The 24600-nt window shown below is 33.5% G+C and overlaps 1 protein-coding gene across 2 annotated transcripts in view; it reads right to left on the bottom strand.

Moving 5' to 3' along the window:
* rols (zinc-RING finger and ankyrin repeat domain-containing protein rolling pebbles) overlaps positions 1–24600 on the bottom strand; it is a 427700-nt gene that overhangs the window by 335911 nt on the left and 67189 nt on the right. For both annotated transcript variants that reach the window (XM_085941854.1, XM_085941855.1), the window contains exon 2: positions 13738–13976. In XM_085941854.1, the coding sequence (XP_085797980.1) occupies positions 13738–13969 (232 nt within the window). In that variant the 5' untranslated portion in view covers positions 13970–13976. The remainder of the gene's footprint in view (positions 1–13737; positions 13977–24600) is intronic.

Here is a 24600-nt window from a genome sequence, read left to right as displayed (position 1 = left end):
TAAAAACGTTAATGTAGTGTTTCACACTGCATTTAATCTTAGCTGTAGGTAGGGGGGCCGCCAAATATCTTAGCCTGAGGGCCTGTATCAGGATGTGGGGACTATGGTATAGGTACACCGAGTGCAATAGACAAAAGACCGATAAACGAGAAATTAAGCTGTGAAGAAGAAAAAGACTCTATGGGACTAATTTACATTCTCCTCCTTGCCCCTCCCCAATATTAAATCCTGGGTGCGCCACTGATATTAAGACGTGTCTTTAAGATCTGCAGTGATGCCCCTAGATTTCGCCCGATTATTTTTATACAGTATTTTTTATCGTCCGTGCACGTGTCATTCCTGGTCACTAAAGACGTCGGAGGACAACGGAAGTAAACTAGACATTGCAAAATATAGACATGTTAATGGGGGACATGCTCGTCGAAGGTCAAAATCGAGTTTTTATTGTATTTTCAAACCATGATCCTGGACACTCCTTAAACGTCGTAGATAATCTATTTATATAATTTTGAAGCCTTATAGTTATTTTAAACATTTGATATTAAAATAAAAAAAAAATCGGTTAGGTACATGTTCAAACACGCGCGTCAATATCATTTTACTCCCTACTTTAATTATAGTTTGTCAATTTATGACTACGGCCGTATGTTGTAGCTTAACCACTGGGGAATGACAAAAGAAATGGCGTATTTCAAAAAAACACTACCTTATTCTTAGGTCAATAATTATTATAAAGCAATCATTATTCATAAGATGTTTATCACACTTGAATGGTCAAAGACATAGCTTATAATAAATATCTTTAGAATCATCTTCAAATGTGTTAATCTTGCCGATTTTTTGAATAATAAAATGCCTACTTCTTGTCAAATTTGGGATCACAGAGATTATCAATATAATTTTTTATCGTGAATATTTTACAAAAATTATCTCGTAATAAATTATACTAATGGTTTTGTTAATGCGTTTAAAAATTAATAAATGTAAAAAATCTTAACACCACTGCACAGTTATGTACCGAAATATGACTATATTCTAAAACATTAGAGCGAGAGGTTTAAAAGAATACTATTTTATGTAACAAAAATACTTTATGCAGTCATCAAATGTTTAAAATAACTATAAAGGATAATAAGGCTTCAAAATGATATATAAATCTACAACGTTTAAGGAGTGTCCAAGATCATGGTTTTAAAATACAATAAAAACTCAATTTTGACCTACGACGAGCACGTGGGCCGTTAAACCTTGTTTGTTTCCAACCAGCGAGCTGAATTTATTAATGGAAAGATATTTTCGTTATTACTGAGATTAGGTAGCTATTTCTATATATACCAAATGATTCTCCTCGATTTGCCGCCCTTCGAGTAACTTCCGCCTCCAAGCGACACTCAATGCGCCTACCCCCACGACGTCACTGACGATCTGCGTTGGATTGGTAGTTAAATGAATAAAATATGAATGAATGGTATTTAGTTAAGATCGGTTTTGTAATATAAACCCATTGTAAGAATGATTAGCCCTAAAATATCTATCCAACTGAAAAACTTTAAATTTAATAATATAGCAGTAAGGAAAAATAATTTAAAACCTGCCTTATAATAAACTTGCAGATGTATCTTATACATAAATTGCGAATCACCCGCCTTCGCTAAATATAATACTGCTACATTTTTAATGATATTCTCAGTAAATCAGAGTAAATACAGATAGGATCTGTCGTAAGGCTGCTAACTCATTGGTTTCAAGTTTCACAAAGCGAAATCTTACGAGAATCTCTGCAAATGCAATGAACTGCGGTATGTTGAGTTGAACTCGCAGTAGGGTTGCCAAAAGTATAATTATTTTTCGATATTCGGTTATTTAAAAAAAAACCGAGAATCGCTAATCGGTTATAAGGAAAAGCGTTGATTATTTTTAATGTATTGGTTGCTACATGTGGAAAGGACTTTTTAGACATCAGTTCAGTTAGTTGTTTGTTCAGTCTCAGTTGAGATTTCAGTTCAGAAACAACGATGTATATTCCACTCAAAATTAATGTTAATTTTATAAAAAAAACTTTTTAAACGCATTAATTCGTATAATACATTACAAATATTAAACACTAAGTGTGAGGCCTCAGTGCCGGCGTTCGGCGCAGCGTTGAGCGTTATGCGCAACTCAAACTTATAAATATAAACCGTATAAATGTATAACCAAAAAAAGACATTGTCTACGAACATTTTCACACACGGTTATACGAGTTGCGCAAAACGCTCAACGCTGCGCCGAACGCTGCCACTCAGGACGTACACTTATATTTCAATGGAAATTACAAAAGTAGGGAAGTATGAAAAATACGTTAATACTAAATAGTAAGGTCATGCCTAAATGCTTAAGTTAATTTTGTTAAAAATAGGTATCTACATAGATTAGATTGCACCTACTTTCTTAGATGCAATAAAAGACACTGCCATTTTTAGTCTTCGCTATAGTAACATGGGTGCCAGGTTCGAATCCTGGGTCTAGCAAATACACGTAATGTTTTTCAATTTGTGTTTGAGTCAGAGTATGGACCCAATAGATTGAGCAGGTGGCTAACATCAATTTCTGGAAAAAAAATGTTAATAAAACTTCCACTCTGTGGAGCCTCATATTATGATCACCTCAGGATCGAACATGGTGAAGTATGGGCGGTCACTGTTTTTCGATAAGCATAATATACTGGTGCTTTGCCCATCAGGTGGCCATTAGATATAATTAGCATGCTATTTAAATGTGGTAATTAAATATTAATTAAAAGGTCCGCGGCGAATGGGTTTTAACTCTCATTAAGTCGTTTACACGTAAGTTTACCTGACAACTGTAAAAACTGATACGATAACTTACTAATGGTAAACATATCGGGACTCGTATCCGTTTCAGTTTCAGTCAGCCGCTTCAGTTTTTGGATTAACACATTAATCGTTTAAATTTAAGAGCACTTTAAGCATACGAGCGGCACGTTGAAAGTACTCGATCATACAACAGATATACCTACCTACAACAGTGATATCAGACACAAAACACCGACACTTGTATTTCGTGTACTTTGTATTCTTTTGTTACTGAAAACCCGTTGCCATATGAGTAAATGAATACATTATTAGTTACGCCATACAATAATAATAATAAAATAAAAGATGGTTAGGCCTTTTATATTCGCATTCATCCTTTCTTTCATCCAACCTCAAATCCCCAATTATTGTTACAAGACCACCAGTCACGGGTCATGATCGACCGTGATGAAAGTTTAGTTTAGTTAGCTCAAGACTCAAGGTGAGTGTAGTTTGTAACCAGAGTTTATTGATTAATTCAATTATACAGACTGATTCATAAGTTGTTCGTGGGCTACGGCCGGGTCAGCTTGATATAGTGTGACCGTCGCCCGAGCGATACTTCTGAATACCTGGCAAGCTGTGATACCGGCTCTAATTATTCCATCATCATTCATCAACAGTGTGCCATCAAGTGTCGCGCACCGGGTAACCCAACAAACAATACCGCGCAACCAGACCACGAAGCCATCATCAACATCATAATAGGTCAGTGTCTGGCATACTGTTAACCCCCCCTCCTCTAGATGCGGAATCAACCAGCATCACCTTCAAATTACAGTCCACTGCAAAAAGCACCATCAAAAAGGATAATATTAAGCTAAAACAATTCGCATACAATATGAGTCAGGATACGGGCTTATCGGCCTTTATGATTTATATTGATAATTTACATACTTTGAGATAGCAAAAAAATTTAATGCAATGTATGAGTACTTTGCAAATTTGGAGAAATGTAATATAGTCTAAGGCGCCAGTTGAATTTGGCGACTGACTAAGATATTTTAAAAAGCTGAGTGATTAGTGATAACATTGGTACCTATTGATAACTGATTGATTAACTAGATACCTACATACCGCGAATTTATTTTTGTCATATTGTTTCATTATCATTTCCCGGAAAGCGGTTAATTCTTATTTTGTTATTTCCAATTATTATCGTCGTTTTTATCGTAGTTATTATCACACAGTTATTCTCAAAATCATACGTAGGTATGTAGGTACATACTTAGAAAAGATTTAAAAAAAAATAGTAACGTTGTAATGAGAGTAATATTTATAATATTTTCCCCATTCGAACTTAGTCGCCGATTGCGACATCGTCAGTTAGACCTCTATCTTTCGGTTCTGCATTATGCTTCAAATTACTAAAATTCACAACAAAAATCGTTTTCAATAGAACCTACAGAGCTATTTGCAGGTAAGTAGGTCCATTTAAAAGATAACACATAATAAATATCTACAGAGCATCATTATTCGAGTGGCTAGGTTTGAGTAAGGCTAGGGCAGGTTCGAATCCATTACATGCAAATGAAAAGTATTATGTCTTAAGCCTCAATTACATTGAGCTTCTTTACGAGCTGTTTATTGGCGAATTTACAATCTGCCTGTAAAGTCGCCCAGTGTAATCATCGAATAAGCTAATAAGCAGGTTGTAAACACTCTACCGAGAAAAGTTGAAAGCCGGTCAACTTTACACGCTACACGCCGGCGTGTGGGCCTACTGCGTCTGCGCAGTAGAGCGCAGTACCAACCTCCCGGTAAAAAAATGAACTACGTTCCGTTAAAATAGTCTTGGCTTAAAATGGCTTGTGGCTTCTCAGCGAATGGAAAGTTTTGTGTGTAATCATCAAATCGCAGTAGCTGAATCGCCCGCTTTTAAATTTGCCAATAAACAGCTCATAAAGAAGCTCAATGTAATTGAGGCTTTATGATGATAAGAGTGTTCGATTTTTAAATGTCAGAGTGTGTCAGAGATTCAATGATTTTCATTCCAGATTTCCATAAATTACAATAAAAAATAAACTATCATTGGTGATGAAATAAAAAGCGATGAATTCGAATTTTATTTCGCCATATTTCACTAAAGGCACTTTGGGAAACGTTGGATTAAGGCAGTGTTTCCAAACCTTTTTTGATTGACGGAAAACTGGAGCAATTTTGGGAACCTTTACCTGGTACATTTTGAGGGCTATTTACAAAAGAGATATGTAAATAGGTAGGCAGTGATAAACCTTCGAAAAGTGCTGCCCTTAAAATACATTCTTAAAATATACTATAAGCACATACTTAAAATACTCAATACATTATCATCCCTTATTATTTTTAGACTAATTTTATATAAATTTGTTACCTACTACATTGTATTATTTTTGCGTGATTACTTGCAAAGCACACATTTAATATTTGAATATTTAGATTCGTAAAAACTTTGTCTCTTTGCGCCGCAGGCGAAAATGTTGTTAACGTCATGCAATGTTTTCTCAAAAGTGGTATTTAATACCGTCCCTAAGCAACGCGTGAATTGCTGACTCATTTTCTTTCATTATTTAAGTAAACGTCACACAAAACATTTTTTAAGCTAACAACGAAAAAGTTTTCAAATTGTATCGGTTTTTTGAAACTTTTGCGAATTCTCGCGGAGCCCCGGAGTTCCGTGGACTTGGTTGGGAATCATTAAAGTATACATACAGCAAATTGTGAAACTAATAAGCGGTCTTCGCAGGACGGATGTGATGTTCATGATGCTGTGTATCGTGCGACTAACCTGTCTGGCACCGTTGAGGTTGATTTTTTTTAAAACTATAAAAATATAATACGACCATGTGTTAAATAGATTTTTTATAGTTCTAATTGTTTTTATCATTTTACTATAATATGTACAACATACTTTCTTTTCTACTTTATTGTTATATTGGTTGTTATTTGTAATTAAATCATTTTTTATGTTTTGTATTAATTGTGTACTATGGTGCGTTGACCAATCTATGTAGTGCCACAATACTATTTTTTTCTAAATAAATACTATTTAAAAATCAAACACTATTAAGTTGGTTTTCATGATGTAAAATAAAATAGTTTTATGCACAATATTTTTTGTTATACATATTATGTAGCTGCAGAATAATAAGCGATCGAATATCTATTGTTTATAAAAATATCAAATTACTTTGCAGTAATATATTCCCAGCGAATCCATTTCCAGTAAACAATTCAGCTAGACCAGCAAGTGGATTGGCGAAATTAGAGACGGTGTATTATTACATCATATCACAGCACATTTTACGAGTACCATTACGGTGTATTAGCTGAATAATCATTTTTCATAGTATTTTCTTACAACTGTAATAACAAATAATATTTCATTTCACTACTCAATTTAAAACGCTGACTCTATATTTAGTTCAATATGATTATGTAACAGAATTTAATTTTAATGTACTACCATTTATTGTATAAATAACGAAGGATAATTTATCTCAATGTCACTCGAATCAGAGTACTTAGCTAGTAACTATCATGTATAATATACTATTGTACCGATACGCTGCTAATAAATCTCACCCTGATACATCGTAGACTTCGTCATTATCATCATCCTCTACCTACACATCGAACACCACACTAGAGTGACACCAACACATACTTAACTATGTTTTCAAATTGTATTTTTTTTAAATAATGACCTACTGATAATAACTACCTAAGTAGTAATAATAATGACTATTTAACGTATATTTGAAGAATGCTATAAATATTAATGAGTGATAATAACATAATAAAATAAATTATCAATGATATTGACAATGAAACTAGATATCGATTGTTGCAAGGCAATCTTTTTTGTATGGCAATATTATTATAGGCAATATGCTAATTTCTTTGGATAGGTTTATAATACATATTTAGCGTCAATTTAAGAAACCAGTTTCATATAAATAAAGGAAATCAAAATACGTTTTAACCATATGTAATGAAAATATCGAATTATAGCGTTTTATAGAATGCGTAGGTACTGTTAAATTCTTGATACCTTAATAATAATGAATTACAATTCAATAATCGATTTTGCATGGTTTTATAAATTAATTTATTTTGACAGATATCGTCAATGTTATTCTTCTCGTAATATATTTTTAATAATACAAATTAAATTAGTCGCTGTGAATAATCTGTCATATATTTTGTACACAATAATATGTAGGAGGCGAAATAAACGGTCATGTCTAGAGGTGAGTTGGAAATACTGTCACCAGTTTGTGTACTCAAGTTTCGGATGAAACTACCCATAATAAGTATTTGTGGCCCAATAAACTTATTCCAAAAAACTTGTGATGATATCATCGCGAGTCGCTGTTCTGTGCACTCGCAAGTTGGTAGACTTTCAACTCTATTGACATTAAATAGCACATGCATATAGGTATATTTTTATTAGTTTTTACTAGTCTATTGCGTTCGAATGTATGAATAATAATATGTCATAATTTTTGTGTCGCAGCACAGTGGTGAGATGACGCACAGGCTTAGGTTTGTTATATACCGGTCAAAACATGTTTGAAATTTAAAAAAATCACTGTTATTCATTTTTGTTAACAATAATATCGTAACCTAACAGAAAAACAATTCATAAATTTAAAATTTTATAATAAATGGGACTTTTCGACAAGCGGAGCTCAGCGTATTTTTAGCGATTATATTGAAGCCGATACACAGTCTGAGTTCCCTGAGCCGATACGTATTTTAAAATACTAATAATATGGAGTTGGTTTTAGTTTCAGTTGAGTATGAAACTTTTGTCGCATACGGACGCCAAACGATATATATAGTATTTGGAACAAGTTTATATACTAAGTATTTTTTTATACTGGTAGTAAGTAAGTAAAGTAAGTAAATCGACCAGTTTTCCCATCTCTAGTCATGTCATAATCGCCCTATTGCTAAAGGGTGGGAATAGTCAAAATTCACACTAACAAAAAATATTAATATTCAAACATTTAGAGCACGTATCACATTTTAAAAATTATGAGTAACCTTAGTTCTGACAACTAGAGTCCGATTTCTATAAGCTGGCGTACGTCACGGTTCTTTTATGAACTAGTGGAACTAAATTCCTAAATTCCCCCCCACTTTAGTATCTTAACCAGCGATGCCAACCGTACTATAATTATAGTACATTAATATAATTTTCATTTCGCGAAAAATGTAAAATACTATAGTTTTACGCCAAATATGCCAAAATACTATAATTTTAAAGGATTCAAGACGTAAACTGTTCCTGTAGGTACTATATATTTTTCAGAAATACTATAATTTTTACACCTTTGTACTATAATCAGCATAGAAAAAGATGGCAACACTGATCTTAACACTGCATTACGTCCGTCCCCCGCCAACTCCATCGTCAATGCCATGCTAGCGATGCGATGACGTGTACGCCAGCTTATATAAATTGGAGTCTAGTCACATAGAAAAAGGAGGAAATTCACAAAGCGAAAGAATATATTATGTATTAATTAATTATTAGTAATTATGCGCGAGATCTCACCAAATCGCGTCAAAAGATCTTGTTATTAAAATGTTGGGAGACGCTGGTAAATACAGCATTACGTAATCACTAATTATATGCATCAAAAAACAAAGTAACAGTATCATATTATTATTATGCAGAAATAATTACTATATTTATAATCATAATATTGAGTTATATTAAAAAGCATACATTATTTGCTTCCGCATGTCATAATATAACACCTTTAATTTTGGCTGGCGATATTTAAATGGCAGAAGAAAAACACCTCGTCACACATTATAAAAATAATCAATAATAATTAATCATTGTATTTATAAATACATTCTGTTGGCTACCACGAGAGAAAAAATATTTAAAAGAAAATAAATATTCAATGAATCAGGAAAATATCTGTGATGACGATTTTGTCAATTTTGGTAAAAATATATTTAGAGCAGTAAGAAAGTCTCTTAATACTTTGGACGCTGAAGACGCACATGCGCGTAATGACCAGGCGGCCGATCGATGTAATTAACGTGAATTTTAAAGGTGCTAATTAAAAAATCATTATCTACTCAGCAGCGAATGCGTTAAATATCATTAATTAGTACTTAAGGAAAAAATATACTTATTGATTATTTCTTTTTATAAGAGTATAGAACTCACTAGGTCAGGGATTGCGAACCTTTTTACGTACGCGTGCCAAAATTTCCGAAATAATATTTTTCAACTGTCTGACGTGCCAAGCAGTTTTTCATGGCGAAAAAAAGTTTTTAAAAGTTTTCTAAAAAAATAGTTTTTAAGAATTCTATTAAAAAAGTTTAAAAATTACAATTGAGTTCTTAGTATTCTATAATTCACTGTATTTCTAGCTGAAGGCATATCTTTTATTCTTTGAATATTTTTTCCTTGTTTTCAAATTTCTCAAAGAGATCGTGGAAGCGTTTGAACCACTCTTCTTTTATATTAATATATTCTCCATCACTGAACGGTTTTTCATTTTAGAGATTATATGTTTGAGGCAAAATAACAAGCAGTTATTATATTTGAATGACTGTCGATAATTCATTTCATATGTTGATTGAATATTTAAATTTTTAATTGCCCTACCAATGAAATTGTATATTACCATTCAACGTAATAATTATTCTTGAAAATGATTTGCCTGCTATTTTTTATACAATTCGATCTGTCATTTATGCATGAATTTCGTCGTTTCCGTTCATAGCGCATGGATGGGTAAACATAATATGAAAAACCGAAGAAAATAGGCATGGCTATGTCATTATTTTTTAATTTCATATGTAAGTAAGTACCTACTTATATATTTATTTGTAAAATTTTTATAAAAAAAACACTTTTTATACATATAATATAAAATTTCTTTTCTCTTCAAAATGAAACATTCGCGTGCCTTGCAAAATCATCTCGCGTGCCATAGGTTCGCCATCCCTGCACTAGGTAATATGAAATCTAGTGACAGAATATATTATAATAATTGATAAATTAAAACAATTTTAAATACAATGTGTAAGTAAATAATTGTATAGGTACTCGTATATTCAATTAATCTCACTAGTTACGTCATTCCGCCGTGAGTATTTAACTCCTAATTAGCATTATTTATTTTTTATTTTTGTAGGCTTGATAACAGGTCTCGAAATGCGACGGAGCGCAATTCCGGTTGATGAAATTATCTATAGTTTAGTGGAAAAATTATGTTGACCGTCTAAGCTATGTAGAACATTCGTTTCATGAAAATTGTACGTATTACATTTCACTGTAGCACAGTTAGCCGTGAGCTTTCTTATCGTAGTATACGGTCATCTCTATAGCACCGAAATTTAAAAAAAATGCGTTGTTCGTGGAGCATTGCAGACAGTAATGTTCAGTGATGTCCCCAGACAAAATGCCGCCACTGGGCAGCGCTAAAATGCCGCCCCATTTTTTATACAAATTTTTTTATCATCCGTGAGCGTGTCATTTCTGGTCACCGAGGACGTCGAAGGGCAACGAAAGTGAACTAGACATCACGAACCCGACAAAATAATAAAATTGAAGTACTTGTTGACAAAATAAGTAAATTGAAGTCTTTTATATTAATTAATACATTTTGTTTCCAACCAGTGAGCTGATTTTTTTTAATAGAAAGATATTTTCATAACTAAGTTTAGGTACTTAGCTATTTTTATGTAATATAAGAAATGATTCTCCTCGATTTGCCGCCCTTCGAGTAACTGCCGCCCCCAAGCGACGCTCAATCTGCCTACCCCCACGGGTCGTCACTGGTAATGTTCCAATTTAATTAGATACTAACCTAACCTAACCTAAGAAATAATACAGTACAATATCGGCTATTTTCAAAATATTTTTGCCATTGGCTTCCTGTACACGTAAACCAGCAAGAACCGTGCTTTATTTAGAGATGAATTTTATCTCAGTACCATACGACACAGAGAGGTTGGATGGTCTTTAATATACGACCATATATTTCCGATACAGCATTTCACGGTGAAGTGTGATATGGTGAACTACGTACGTACAAATTTTCGGACAAGAGGTCATTAAAAAAAATACATAAAATTGGAAAAAAACATGTTAATGTTTTCAGAAAATTATCGAGCGCTTCGGTTCGTAAAAATATTCCATTTCGAGGGCTGCTTGATAATGGTATTATAGTCGAAATACATATCTATTCACTATACATAATTGATATAGGTAGTCATTTTTCGATATTTAGTCGATTGCCACAAACATTACTGTTCTCGATATTTCAATACGGAGTCGAGTCGTGGACCCTAAAGGCAAGAAAACGGAAGGCAATTGATGCCTTTGAGATGTGGTGTTGGCGCCGAATTCTTCGCATTTCTTGGACGGAGCACAGGACGAACCAGTCAATCATCCAGAGACTGAAAATAAAGGAACGGCTCTCGACGATATGTCTGAGAAGAATTCTGCAGTTTTTTGGACATATTGTCAGGCGCGGACCGGAAAACCTGGAGAGACTGGTAGTTTTGGGTAGCCTCCAGGGAAGGCGAAGCAGAGGAAGAGCGTTTGCGCGATGGAGCGACCAAGTGAAAGAGCTGACTGTGGGCACCATCCATTCTGCCCTGAGAGAAGCGGAAGATCGAGAAGGATGGAAAGTCTTGGTCGCTCAAAGGATGGCGAAATTTAAATGTGGTCACGATCCTCAGCCATGAGTGCACGACCAAGAAGAGAAGAGAGAGTTATTTTTAATTATCAATGCGACATAAAATAATCAAATATCCAAGCACATCAATCTATATAATATATTATACGTAAATAATAATTTTCCTTTGAATGTGTCATTTAAAAAAAAAAAAAAAAATGTTCTCTTTTCATTTGAAAGTCCCGGTAGGTAGGTGTGTAGGCATTTATTTAGTTTTTTTGAAAATGACAAAGGGAGAAAAATTGCAATAAAAACGTCTTCAGCGACGTTAAAGTGTTGAATAAAAGATGGCCATTTGCAAATTTTATTCCTGAATATAAAATTCACATAAATTTTCGCAGAGATTTATCTGTTTCGCTCTGTATAGTGAATTCTATACTATACCGGCACTTTTACGGGACGGCAATATTCTGGATAGTAACTTATTTATCACAAGATTGTATTAAGTGTTTTCAAAATTAAATTACAGTATATAATATTTAATTACCTACCTGACTTTGTAAACCCCCAGTTTGTAGAATGTTTCCCTAGTGCCATTACACAACACAAGCTTACCAAAAAAGATATCGCATTAGCTTACTGAACACATAGCCTATTCGCTATCTTAGGTACTCACCTGAGTGACACTCATCTGATTTGTTGGCTAACCGACGAAACTTGGGGGACAGAATATATAGCCAGGTGGCAGGCAAATAATAATTCCAGGTTTGATTTTTAGTTTCACAATTTGGAAAATAATATAATATGTGATGTTAGTTAAGGCTATACTTCAGCTGAGGCATGGTCTAAAACTCTAAAATGATCGTGGCTAGGCGATGCGCGGATTGTGTAAATGACGCGTGCCGAACGAAATATAATTTGTCATAAAAATCCAACATGCGTCCATTTAATGTTATGTTTATTCGTATATTACTAATAATAATAGTATATTCATTGACATGTTTTTAAATTGACACGTAAAGTTTTTTAGTCATCTTTACACGATTTAAGAATATTTTCATCCGACGGCATGACAAAACAAATCGACGTGCAGACACCTCGACTATCGGTCTCCGATTAGCGATGGCGACTAGTGAGAAATTTCGTCGCACCTACTGTTGAAAATTATTTGCCGTTTCACTAAATAACGCTCTTAACATTCTTAAATTTAAATTTTAAATTTGAAAACGTAATAAATTAATTTTGCCATATTCTCTTAATTCTTGTTATTTATGTTGACGGCTGTTTTGTGCTATGATCCAATGAAGTTCCATCTTTAGAGCGACTATAAGCCCAGCGACGTCCCTAGTCAATGTGCCGCCCTTAGAATGCCGTCCCCTTTCATTTTTAATATCAAAATTTAAGCAAGATTGTTAGGTACATACCTACCTATGTTATAAATAGCAAATGCAACAAAAATCTTGAAAAAAATTACGTCGACATAATATACCTACTGAAGATCAGAGTATTTCCACGAAACCTACTTCCAAGCAGCAGTGCTTTTATGCAGAGCGTTGGAGCGGAGCTCGGGGTAGCTGCACGGAGCAGTGGAGCAATGGGGATTTACCCGGAGCAGGAGCACCGAAAATTTGTAGTGCTCCACTGCTCCGGATGTTTTTTTATTATTATTAAATTTTCATCCTAAAATAAAATATTATATTTGACACTTTGCAATATTGGATAAATAAATAACCTCACCTTTTTTGACACTGAAAATGTCGAATAATACACCTTATTTTTTAATATTTGTATACATATAATACCTATGTCTACCTGGAGCGGAGCAACTCAAAAAAGGGTCCGCTCTAACCCTCTGGTTTTATGTACGTGGAGGTCTGAGGCACTGACACGTATGGATGCCCCCTTTTAATGTATTAAACTTAAGATGTCGGTACTTTTTAATGAAGTGACCGCATCGTCCACTTCAAGGAAAACCGTCACTGCTTCCAAAAGTTGTAATTATCATAGCCTTTCCTTCATTTGCCGCTCTATATATTTTGCCGCCCAGCAACGCATGACCTGCCTACCCTCACGGGATGTCACTATTTAACCTACATTATGAATCTTAAGTGTTGTTCCAAAGGTGGGCATATAACGGTGTTTTACTACTTCTACTATATAAACGCCAATTTAATTTATAATATACATAATTATCATAATAATTTACTTTCATTGAATAATGAATAACTTCCAAAGAATCTTACCTTGACTCCAAACGCTGTTAACTTCTTCGTTGTAAAGATACTCCGTCTCTTCTTCGTCGGACCAGAGGACACCCTCGATACTGCTGGTCATCATTCCGTGGTCTTCGGAGTCCAGGCAGTCCAACATGAGCGTCGCGTCGCACGATCGTCTCTTGAAACATGTCCTGGATGGCGTCACCTGGCCAACAGCCCTTTGTGGACGCCTTTCGGAGAATTCGTCTGATGCATCCATGGTTAATCTGTAAGTAAAAGAGGAGTCGTGTTAAAAATCAGAAATTCGAATCGAAAATTTTGCACAAGATTTGTAAGTAGCTAAGTTTGGCTTATGTTGTATCAAAGTGCGATTTTACAATAGGGTCACTTTTTTCTGAAGCTTCTATTATTTCATCCCGAAAAAGATACATTTTTATAATATGCTGATCTGATGACAAAAGACGTATCTGCTACTACAAAAAAATGATGGATAATGAATTATTATTCGATGACACGCGATTTCAGAGCTGATTATTAAAAGATCTCTAAATTCGTATTTGAACAATGTACTCAATTATATTATATTACTGTAATTAATTTGACCATTTTATGCAGATACATAATAATATTATTATTACTTTGTGATTTTACGCCTATAAAAAAATATATTTAAAAGTTATCAGTTGGGCTTCGAACCATTTTTAGAGTAGTTTTCTTCTTTCAGCAACGCATTGTATCAGAATAAGCTTTGAAATCCTTTAAGAGATGGCAGTGCAATGCACAAAATAATATTATATTGCGATTATGCTAAAGGAAAAACATGGAAATTCAGTTATTATTATTATTTTATTTAATTTATATTGAGTATGAGAATTCGAATATAATATTGTGATAGTTTCACTATGAATTATAGAAAAAATCATATTATTAGGTAAGTTTCTTAATTTATAAACATTGTTATAAATAAATCATAACATTATGCACATATATTTTGAAATGAAACTGAAAAAAAGGTTATGATTGAATATAAATAATTAAATTATATACAGTTATTTCGCATTATATAATATTAATTTCTAGCATACTCGTAACTATTTTCCCGAGCTATTTTCGATACCTATGAATCCCGGGATTGATAAACTTAATCCCGGGATTTCGGGATTAATTTTTTTATCAATTTTTATGGAACATAAAATAAAAGCGAAAATATAACAGAAAAAATACTTATACTAAAAAATAACTACATTAGAAATAAACTGAGTTTGAATGAAGTTTGATTTATACCCATGTGTAAGTTGCCGATTCATTTTATTTTTTCACATAAATTATTAAAAATGAGAAAATTGGAAAAAAACAATGCTTCGCAGTTTTAACAAAGTAATTCCACCATGATCTCATACGTTTTACGGCAGTTTCATATTTGGATGACTAATTAGATTTATGAAGCGGAAAGGCCATAAGTACGCCATGATTATTTGGTTTACTATATTAAATCTCGCTAATCCATTCATTAAGTCTTTACTATCAGAAACAGCAATCTCATATTAAATTCACATTATTATTTATATATATATATATATATTTAATATTATTTACTCCATTAAACTTATGTATTTCCAAGATTGAACGTAGATATACAATATTAAGAATAAATATCTTAAATAGTATAAATTATACTAGATTTATTTTTGACCGATTTTATCAATGTTGTGTGTATATATAAAAAAATTATATTAACAATGGACAAAAATGCCAATCCCGGGACCAGTCCCGGGATCAGAATTTTGGCTCGGCATTGGATTCCCTACTCGTAACGTTGTCGCTCCTGTTGGCAAAAACTGTAGCATTTCATTACAATACATAGGTACCTACTTCGAAACATGTTTGACTTATCCCGGAACCAATACATTCGGATTAGGTAGGTATAATGGTAATATATTATTATACTCGTAGTTATCTATAACTCCATATGAAATGACAGACCGCGGGAACCAAATACAATGAACGATAATTATTTAGTAAAAAGTGAATTAGCACGTTCGCTGCTAATTGGAGCGCATGGGGCGTCACATAATTTTTACATGTCACGAATATTAGCCATTCGCCTTAGCGGATCAAACATAAATTGAAAAATCAATACGCATTTCTTTGTCCAGCCGCGGGTTCGTTTCCGGGATTCCCGGTTTCATATTTATACATCGACGAAAAATCTTTGTGAGACGGTAAGTTGGTCAACATGGTTGTTTATTTATTTAATATATTATGTCGTATATCAAAAAATAAGAATAACGTTTAATAGCATGAAGAAAACTTGCACCGCCGGCGACTGTTTTTACTATTCTTGAAACAAAATTCAAATGAGAAAATCCTTCTTTAAATTGTTTATCTTTACGACATCATTTCTAAGCATCTCTTTCCATACTAACAACTATATTTTTGAAGAAACGTTCATGCCAATCATATTAAAATACTGGCTCTTTCTATTGAGACTTTGAAACAGGGAACTCAGAAATAATGGGAACTAAAATACCTAACGGGTAAGGAGTAGCAGGCAACAGATCTCGAGTGCGGAAGAATACGGGATAAACTTAAACACGTGTCAAGAATACTGACGACTGCTCTCGATTTATGCATTGACGCTCATTTAATATTACGCAGACTATGCACGTCCATAATGGGTGGATAATTTTCGAATGACTCTCACACATTCAAAACCCAGCGTCAAAATGTAGTGTATTGAATATAGCCCATAGGAATTATATTTATTAATCAGTTCTGTGGTTTAAAATAATGATTTCTGTGTATAATTTATGATGATTATTATGTAGGTATTTAAAAATATATTTTGCGTTGATTTTTCGATGTTATCCTTGGTAAGTGCCGCCATTGCGGAATATTATTGAGTGTTTTATTAAAAATATTTTTTTTCGGGTGTTTTCTTGCCGCCTGTAATCTAACTAGTACTGTGCGCACCCCAACACCCCCACTTGGCGTGCCCCTGTGCATCCTTCTAGTGATAATCCAAACTACCTAATAAAACTCAGCATTGAAAAATATACCAAATTGCATTGCATTCAGTTATACTATAAATATTATATAATTACGTTTCGCTGTTTCTTTTTTCATACATAAGATTACCATTAGGCACTCTACCGTGTTAAGGGGATGCCAGCAGTAAACACGTAGAACAACTTCTTTCCAAGAATACTACGCTACCCCCGTGAAATATCAATCTTTACATAAAACACTTTCATGTCTTCCTCTCGATTCGTAAATCTATCGTCGCACAAAGGGACCCCTTTAAATGCATTCTTTTCCTAATACGATCCTCCTGGCCTACAGTGACAAAAAACCATAAATTTAAATTAACGTCCAAGTGAACTGAAATTGTTTTCAAGCCATAAAACGTGTAAGTCAGTCATAATAAATTGAGAAGACATTACTTTAGTTGGCTTTTATTCTGTGAAATTACACTAAAGCCCGTTTTAGACGGGACACCGGTGTCGCGCTCGATATAATATAGGAAGCCTTTGTATTCGAATAAAGGGGCCTTTGTATTATGTATATGAACTCCCCAGAGCTAATGAGTCAACGCGTGTCCGGTACACTTTTCCGTCGGCCACTACATTCTCAAACCGCCAAGACACTTGTTTTTGTTACCGCAGCCAGTTTTATGCTCTAATTTATAACTCGAAATTATGCGATGATTCATTAGCTCTGGGGCGTTCATAAACATACTACATAGGCTCCTTTATTCGAATACAAAGGCCTCCTATATTATATACGAGCGCGACACCGGTGTCCCGTCTGAAACGGGCCTAAACACTGACTCGCTGTAACGAGACACATACATATAGTGATGTCCCAAGATACTGAACTAATCTACCATTAGTAATTTCGATTTCAACAGCAATACTAATGTTAAACCAAATCTCTTCACGTACATATTATTATAACATAATATGTCACTTCCGTCTTAAACTTATATTTGTAATAATCGCTGTAATAAATAAATTTTCATGCAATTTTTGAATTTGAATAACTATATTATTAATTATGTACAGTAGTGTATTAGATCAGCGTTTCCAAAACTTATAGAACCATCTCATGACAATTTATTTGCAACTAAGATTTCTGAAAGATTCTGATAGAAAAGACAAAGCTAGGTTTTTGGTAATAACTACAATAAAAATGAAATAAACTGTAATTCTTCTCGAACGTAGATGTTAGCTGAGTCGTACATCTAAACTCTTCTCGACGGCAGTATATCGAATATATCAATGTGATTTGTTGGTATTCACAAAACACATGTAACCTAATGTACCTTTACACTGCTCGAATACGACATTTTAGTTTGAAAAAGCAGCTGGTGTTGCAAACAACAAATTTCACTCGACATGGGGCGCAGTATAATTCAAAAATTTCGCACTGGCAGAGTAAAGTAGGGCATTTATTCGTTTCGACATAGCCTCGCCTATACTAATGGAAAACAAAGTACACCCTCCTCCTCCCGCCGTGTCTGTACAACCGTGGATTATGCACGGCTGCCTTCCACAGCGCTGTATTGCGACATAATGAATATTTAATTGCTCACATTTCGTCCCGAACGGAACCGCACGGGACCGATTATTTGCAACCATGCACCTCGGTGCTTAAATTTGACTTTGACTCTAGAAAAAAACCGAGAAAGTGAGGTCCAGCTCTGCTGGCCGCTGGCGTGATGCGCCCTATGTACCCGAGTACTGATGCTCAAGATTTTAAACAGATTCTACGGAGGAATCGGGATTAGCCCGCTCCCCATACGACGCTGCAAATTTTTCAAATGCCGCAAAATTGGCAATGCTGCAATCAGGTCCGCGTGGCCAATTGGGCCCGCAGAATTGCGCCCAATTTTGATTTATGACTATATCTCAGACGAGACGGTGTACCAATTGCGACATGGCTTAGGGGTCATCCGCTTATTATGACATAACGCCCCGAGGGACAAGGGTTCTAATATTATAAAGTGAAGGGGTATTTATAAAATATAATAATAATCAATATTTGAGAATAAAATATTCACTATTCTGAAATCGATTATTTTCAACGAAATTGTTTTTAACGAATGGGAGGGGGATGAAATTAATCATGTAACATTTTTTATAAAGCGAAATCATCGCTATGGGATTGGTTTGTCGAATATCCGTTTGTGTCAAAATCGACCTTTTAATGCAGGAAGATTATTTGTGTCTAAATATTCTAAATGAACCAGAACCATCCTTTTCTTTAAATTGCTTTGTAATGAATACAGCATTCATTTTCTGTAAAAACAACAATTTAAATACCTCCATGTATTTTAATATAGGATATTGAAATTTGCTTTTCGTCTCTTGAACATTTGACATTTGGTCTATTCGACAAACCAATCCTACAGCGACGAAATAATAAAAAAATGACGAAATATGACGATGGATAAAATGTGGGGAAGGTATAAAATACTGAAAACTGTGATGTAGCTAAGCAAAGCTTAATTTTTGGTAGAACAGTCGTACGTATACTAGTCTATGAGCGGAATGCACAATCTAAGATTTCGATCCTAAGGATAAGTCGCCGAAAAGCATGACTTAACTATAGACAATCCTGAGTATAGAGTTAAGGAATCCTTAATCATAGACTACTTTTGTTATGGACACGCCCCTTTCTGTATTATCATTTACCACTGACAGCTGCTGTCAAAATAAATTCACATGTCTATAAAACAGTCCATACACTCAAATTCATTTAACAATGTATCTCAATATGGATATTGATAGTGTTAATTCGTCTGGTATGTACTTGCAGAATATTATTTTACTTTTATACGCCAGCCCACAGAAATACAAGATGCCAGGTGATAGAATGACACTTGACGCTAGTGTTACCATGTTAAAAAAATATCTTGCGGTGCCTGTGGAATCACGTACCTATAATGACTTATAACGGAAACATAAGAGTATTATAATTAAATATTAATATGTATTTATAGTTATTGCATTTATAAAATGCAGTTGTCATATTTTTGTCATCGTTTAACAATTATAAAATAATTTACCTAAACTATAGGAAAGAGAATTTTTAAATATGGTATTATTTTCAATAGAATTATTGATCCAATGTTTTTGCATAGTGTTTTCTGCTAAGGAAATTTTAGTTATGACAAATGTTTCTGCATTCCGCTCTACAGTGGCGAAGGCTCCATACTAAGCGATTATTTAAAGCTTACCTTCTATTTTGAAGTATTTAATTTATATAAATAAATATCTATATTGTAGGACATTGTAGGTTATAATAAAAATATTGATTGCCATCTATCGTCGTTATTTATAAGTAGAGCTTTTAATTTAGTCATGTTTCGAATCAAAAATAAATGACGGAACGTCCAACGTGAGTGCTATTTTTAGAATTATTTCAACGATAATCCAAGCCGAATTTTCTACCGAAATTCAGTTGCCAACTTCATGCATGTCTGGGTTTTTGTTCGAAACTCAGAAGCGTTAACAGACAAGCTTATTCGAAATGTTGATTTGTTTATTGTCTTTGCTTATCTTTAAAAGGAAATAATAAATAATAAGGATGATTAAAAAAAATAATAACTATTGTGTTCGATCACATATAATTTATAAATTGTTATTAAAAATAAATATTGTATTAATTCGCGATTATTATTTAGGTTACTTCAGTCATAGACAAACATAACATGCTATTCACAGTTTATGTCATTTTGACATGTCAAAGCGGTGGTAAAGGTTTATTTTATAATACAAAATTCATTGTGTTACTGTGAATGTGGATAAATTATCTCATATTGTACCGAAATCATTCGCCAGTGCTTTAAATATATAAGTATTTATTAAATTGTGTAGTCTTCCGGTAGAAAATGTGCGAACGATTGCATTTAAAAATTATCAAAGCTTGACCTTCCAAGGGTTCATTTAGATTTGAATACAGCAAAAAAACTTATATTAGACATTTTCACAACAATTTATAAATGATAAATATTTGTTTTTAACTGGCAGTTATACATTAAACAAACTTTTTTGTTGGCGATGCGTATTATTTGGTAAATAAAGTATGCGTGGAATTCTACTGCCATAAGTGATTTAAATAATTTGACAAATTCAGCGGTGAAACCTATGACCAGTGTGTCGTTGTCATTAGTGTGCACCTATTCATCAGTAGTAATATCATAAGTATTATCTTCTTATTTCCCGTAAGTTACCTGACAAGTGTGCTCTTTTTCTCTGATCTCCACAGCTTACCTCTTTCCAAAAGTCACCCTTCGCCACTGCCGCTCTATAAGCATAAAGTTTGTATTAACAATAGCTATGTAGGTTTATATCGTCGGCTTATCACCATATTATTAGTTATTTGAATTGCATCAGTCATCACTCTTCATATGCGTGTAGATTTGGTTTCTCTTCAGTAGGCATAGTCTTACTCATATGTTATCAATCGACTAAATATAATATTAAATGTTTCCCACCCCGAAACTATTAACTTTTTAACTAAAATTTGGATGCGCGAAGACGTTTTTCAGAAAGCATAATGTTCTCTATATAACTAAATCTATTCTTGAGAATTTGACAACTATAATAAAAATGTTTGCCATTCCTGATGTGTCATTCCCTCACGTGTACAGAGATACCTACACGTGTCTAAGTAAAAAAGACACGGTAGGTACTTCATATCGCTTGAAGTTTTTTTCAAATAGACCGTTAAAATAATAAAATGAAAGGAAAAGTGAGATAAGTAGATATAGCATGAAGATTTGGTCGTGCTTCTAAATATTGACGCAAGAAACCGATATGCGCCATTTGTCGTGGATTTTCATGTAATGGTATTTGTCATTAGGTGCGGACTAGGAAGTTATATAATTTGAATTTCATTTAAAAATGCTTTTAATTATTAATTTATTAACTACCTACGAGTATAGAATATAAAAGATAAGTACACGATAAAAAAATGCTCGTGTAATGCCAGGGAACACAAAAATAAGGGAAGTGGGTCACCCTCTGGATGCTACAGTAAGGTATATTTTTTTTTTTTAGAATTATTAATAACCATATCCTTGCTTTGACGTACAAGGTGGTTGTTAGTAATTTTGAACAATCACAAACACCCACGCTTTGAGAAAAACACATAAATATTGTGTGTCCTGACCGGGAATCGAACCCAGGAACTCTCGGGTGGAAGGCAAGCGCCTTACGTACTGTACCACGAGAGCCGCCAAGAAGGTACACTTCTCGAGTGTGGTAATGTGTCGAACATGTTATTTTCAATAATTACGTCTATATCATAAAATGAATTAAGTAAAGAAAGCGGGCATTCAATATCGGTAATATTTTAGGACACTCAGCGGGCGTTGTATTTCTTGTATGTTATGGCTTGGCCGTCAAACGGAAACTGACCTCAAAACCTTGGTATATGCCATGGCGACCGGCTTTCGCATTTCTTTCTTATTAATCTGTTATGTGGGTAGATGGCGAGTTACTTGTTTGTTTATCTAATTTGACACAAACATTAAAATTCAATTATTTCAAAACTAGTCTTTTTGACTTATCCCACCGTTGATTTCATATAGCGAATTATGTACAAGACAAAATTTATAATCTACATAACTCCTATTAATTCTTGAAAACGTATTTAATTTAAAATTATTTAACATGAAGTTGATAATATGATATCCAAACCACGTTCGCCTCTGCTTATTCATCTGTTATTTTATTTCATATCCTATCAGATCTATACAAACGGTATGCAGGGAAGGGAATATTTGACTTCCCGAGTATATAGATAGGTATTCGACAAGTGCAATGCGCTGGAACAAACGCCTTCCTGCTTTTAAATCAATACAACCCAAGTCACATTTCACCAAATAACCTAATCCAGGAATGGATTCATCACAGTTTTTGAGCCTTGAAAAATTCAATTAGGCTTTTATTTTTGAAGATTATTTTTCCATTTTTACGCACAAATTGAAAATCGTATACCTACAGCCGGAGGGTGACAGATAATGGAATAATCTAATTAGTGAGTAATTTATAAATTGAGATTTTTAATTCGTTGTGAAATTATTATTATTGCCATTCTGATGAAAAGGGAAAATTGTCATTTAATTAATACGGGTGGCAATTAAATGCACATTGAAAATGCTATTTCCATTATTAAAATGGAAATTTCCTACATATTATTAACATTTTTAATCTGGATAGTATTCACGATGAAAATGATTATCTATTACCATTATCAACATATATAATACAGTGGCGAAGACTCCATACTAAGCGATTATTTAAAGCCTACCCTCTTAATTTTTTTTAATTCGTATTTAAATAATAACTTTAATATTAATTAATATTTAATAAAACTTAACTTAACTTAACTTTAATATTTAATAAAAATAAATAATTATTTTATATTCTACAAAAAAATATAATTTACCAATGACATCTGTATGTAGGTATATATTATAAATTGATTTGACGTAGCAGTTAAACTACCACGTAACAATAGTTATAAATAACACAAACACAATGTATTCTAAGCAGAGGGTTAGAGCGAACCCTTTTTTGAGTTGCTCTGCTCCGGGACCAAATACTTGCTCCAGCTCCGCTCCGGGTATAAAGTTTTAATCAGTATTATACGAATACAAACGTTTAAAAATAAAAAATAAGTTCTTAGTTTTATAAGGTTTATCATTTGTCATATTCATTATTAATTATATGAAACAAAACGTCGGCAGCCAATCGTCTTTCATTATCTGCCTCTTTTGTCAAAAAGTGAGGTTATTTATCACTCGACACTATTGTCGTCTTTCAAATAATTCCACTGTTGCAAAGTGTCAAATATAAAATTTTCATTGGATTTTAGGACGAAAATTTAATAATAATAAAAAACAAACATCCGAAGGAGTGGAGCACTACAAATGTTCGGTGCTCCAGCTCCGCTCCTGCTCCAGGTAAAACCCCATTTCTTAACTGCTCCGTGCTCCTGCTCCGAACTCCACTCCAACGCTCTGATTCTAAGTCAAATGATTCAACTAATTTTGTAAATTTCTTGCATACAACCCTTACAGTATTCTAAAAACACATGCACGCAATTTCAAAAACCTAACGTCATAGTTATAAAGCCTAACATATTTTGTAAATACATACATATGAGGCGTTTAATTACAAAAAGCGACAAGTCCACAGTTCGATATTTGCGGGAAACAACGTTTTAATGTTTCAAGCTTCAATTATTTTTTTTAACATGAGATTATTTTTTTCCGTTGTATTCTATGTCGAAATTAGAACAAAATGGCAATTTGTTTCAGCCGATAAACTCTTGAATGTAATAAATATAGGTAAAATAAAATTTGACGTAGCGCTACTTGAACCTCAATTTTTAATTTATCCTGCATAAGGCACATATTTCCGTGGCACTGTCATGAGTTTACCGGATGCTACAGCATGGGAGACGAAATTTCCAATATTGAACGTTCCCTTATTGGCTGATTTCAGCACGCGCAAAATCAACCAAGCTAAATAATATGAAACACGGACTTGGCGCTTTTTGTAATAAATCGAGACATAAAATATTTTGTGCTGATTTTTTATTTTCTGCCGATAGACTGATGTTACTATAGGATTTGAGTCCTACCCGACACCATATATTTTTCAAAATCGTTTAACGGCATTTATAGAGGCAAAAATACAACAAAATATTTTGTAAATGTTAACAAAACTAATACGAAATAATTCTAGTCTTTATTTTTCTTAACTACGCTAAACATTTTATAGACTGAAAAAAAAGGACACAAATCCGGGAAGATGTAATTTAATATTATAATAATAAATTGGTTTGAAGAACGAACCAGGAAATGCGGATAAT

Source organism: Rhyacophila brunnea, unplaced genomic scaffold, assembly GCF_057557595.1.
Source record: "Rhyacophila brunnea isolate RB1 unplaced genomic scaffold, BYU_Rbru_1.0 scaffold_14, whole genome shotgun sequence".
In the NCBI taxonomy this organism is placed as follows: Eukaryota; Metazoa; Arthropoda; class Insecta; order Trichoptera; family Rhyacophilidae; genus Rhyacophila; species Rhyacophila brunnea.
This window is presented reverse-complemented; position numbering and strand designations above follow the sequence as displayed.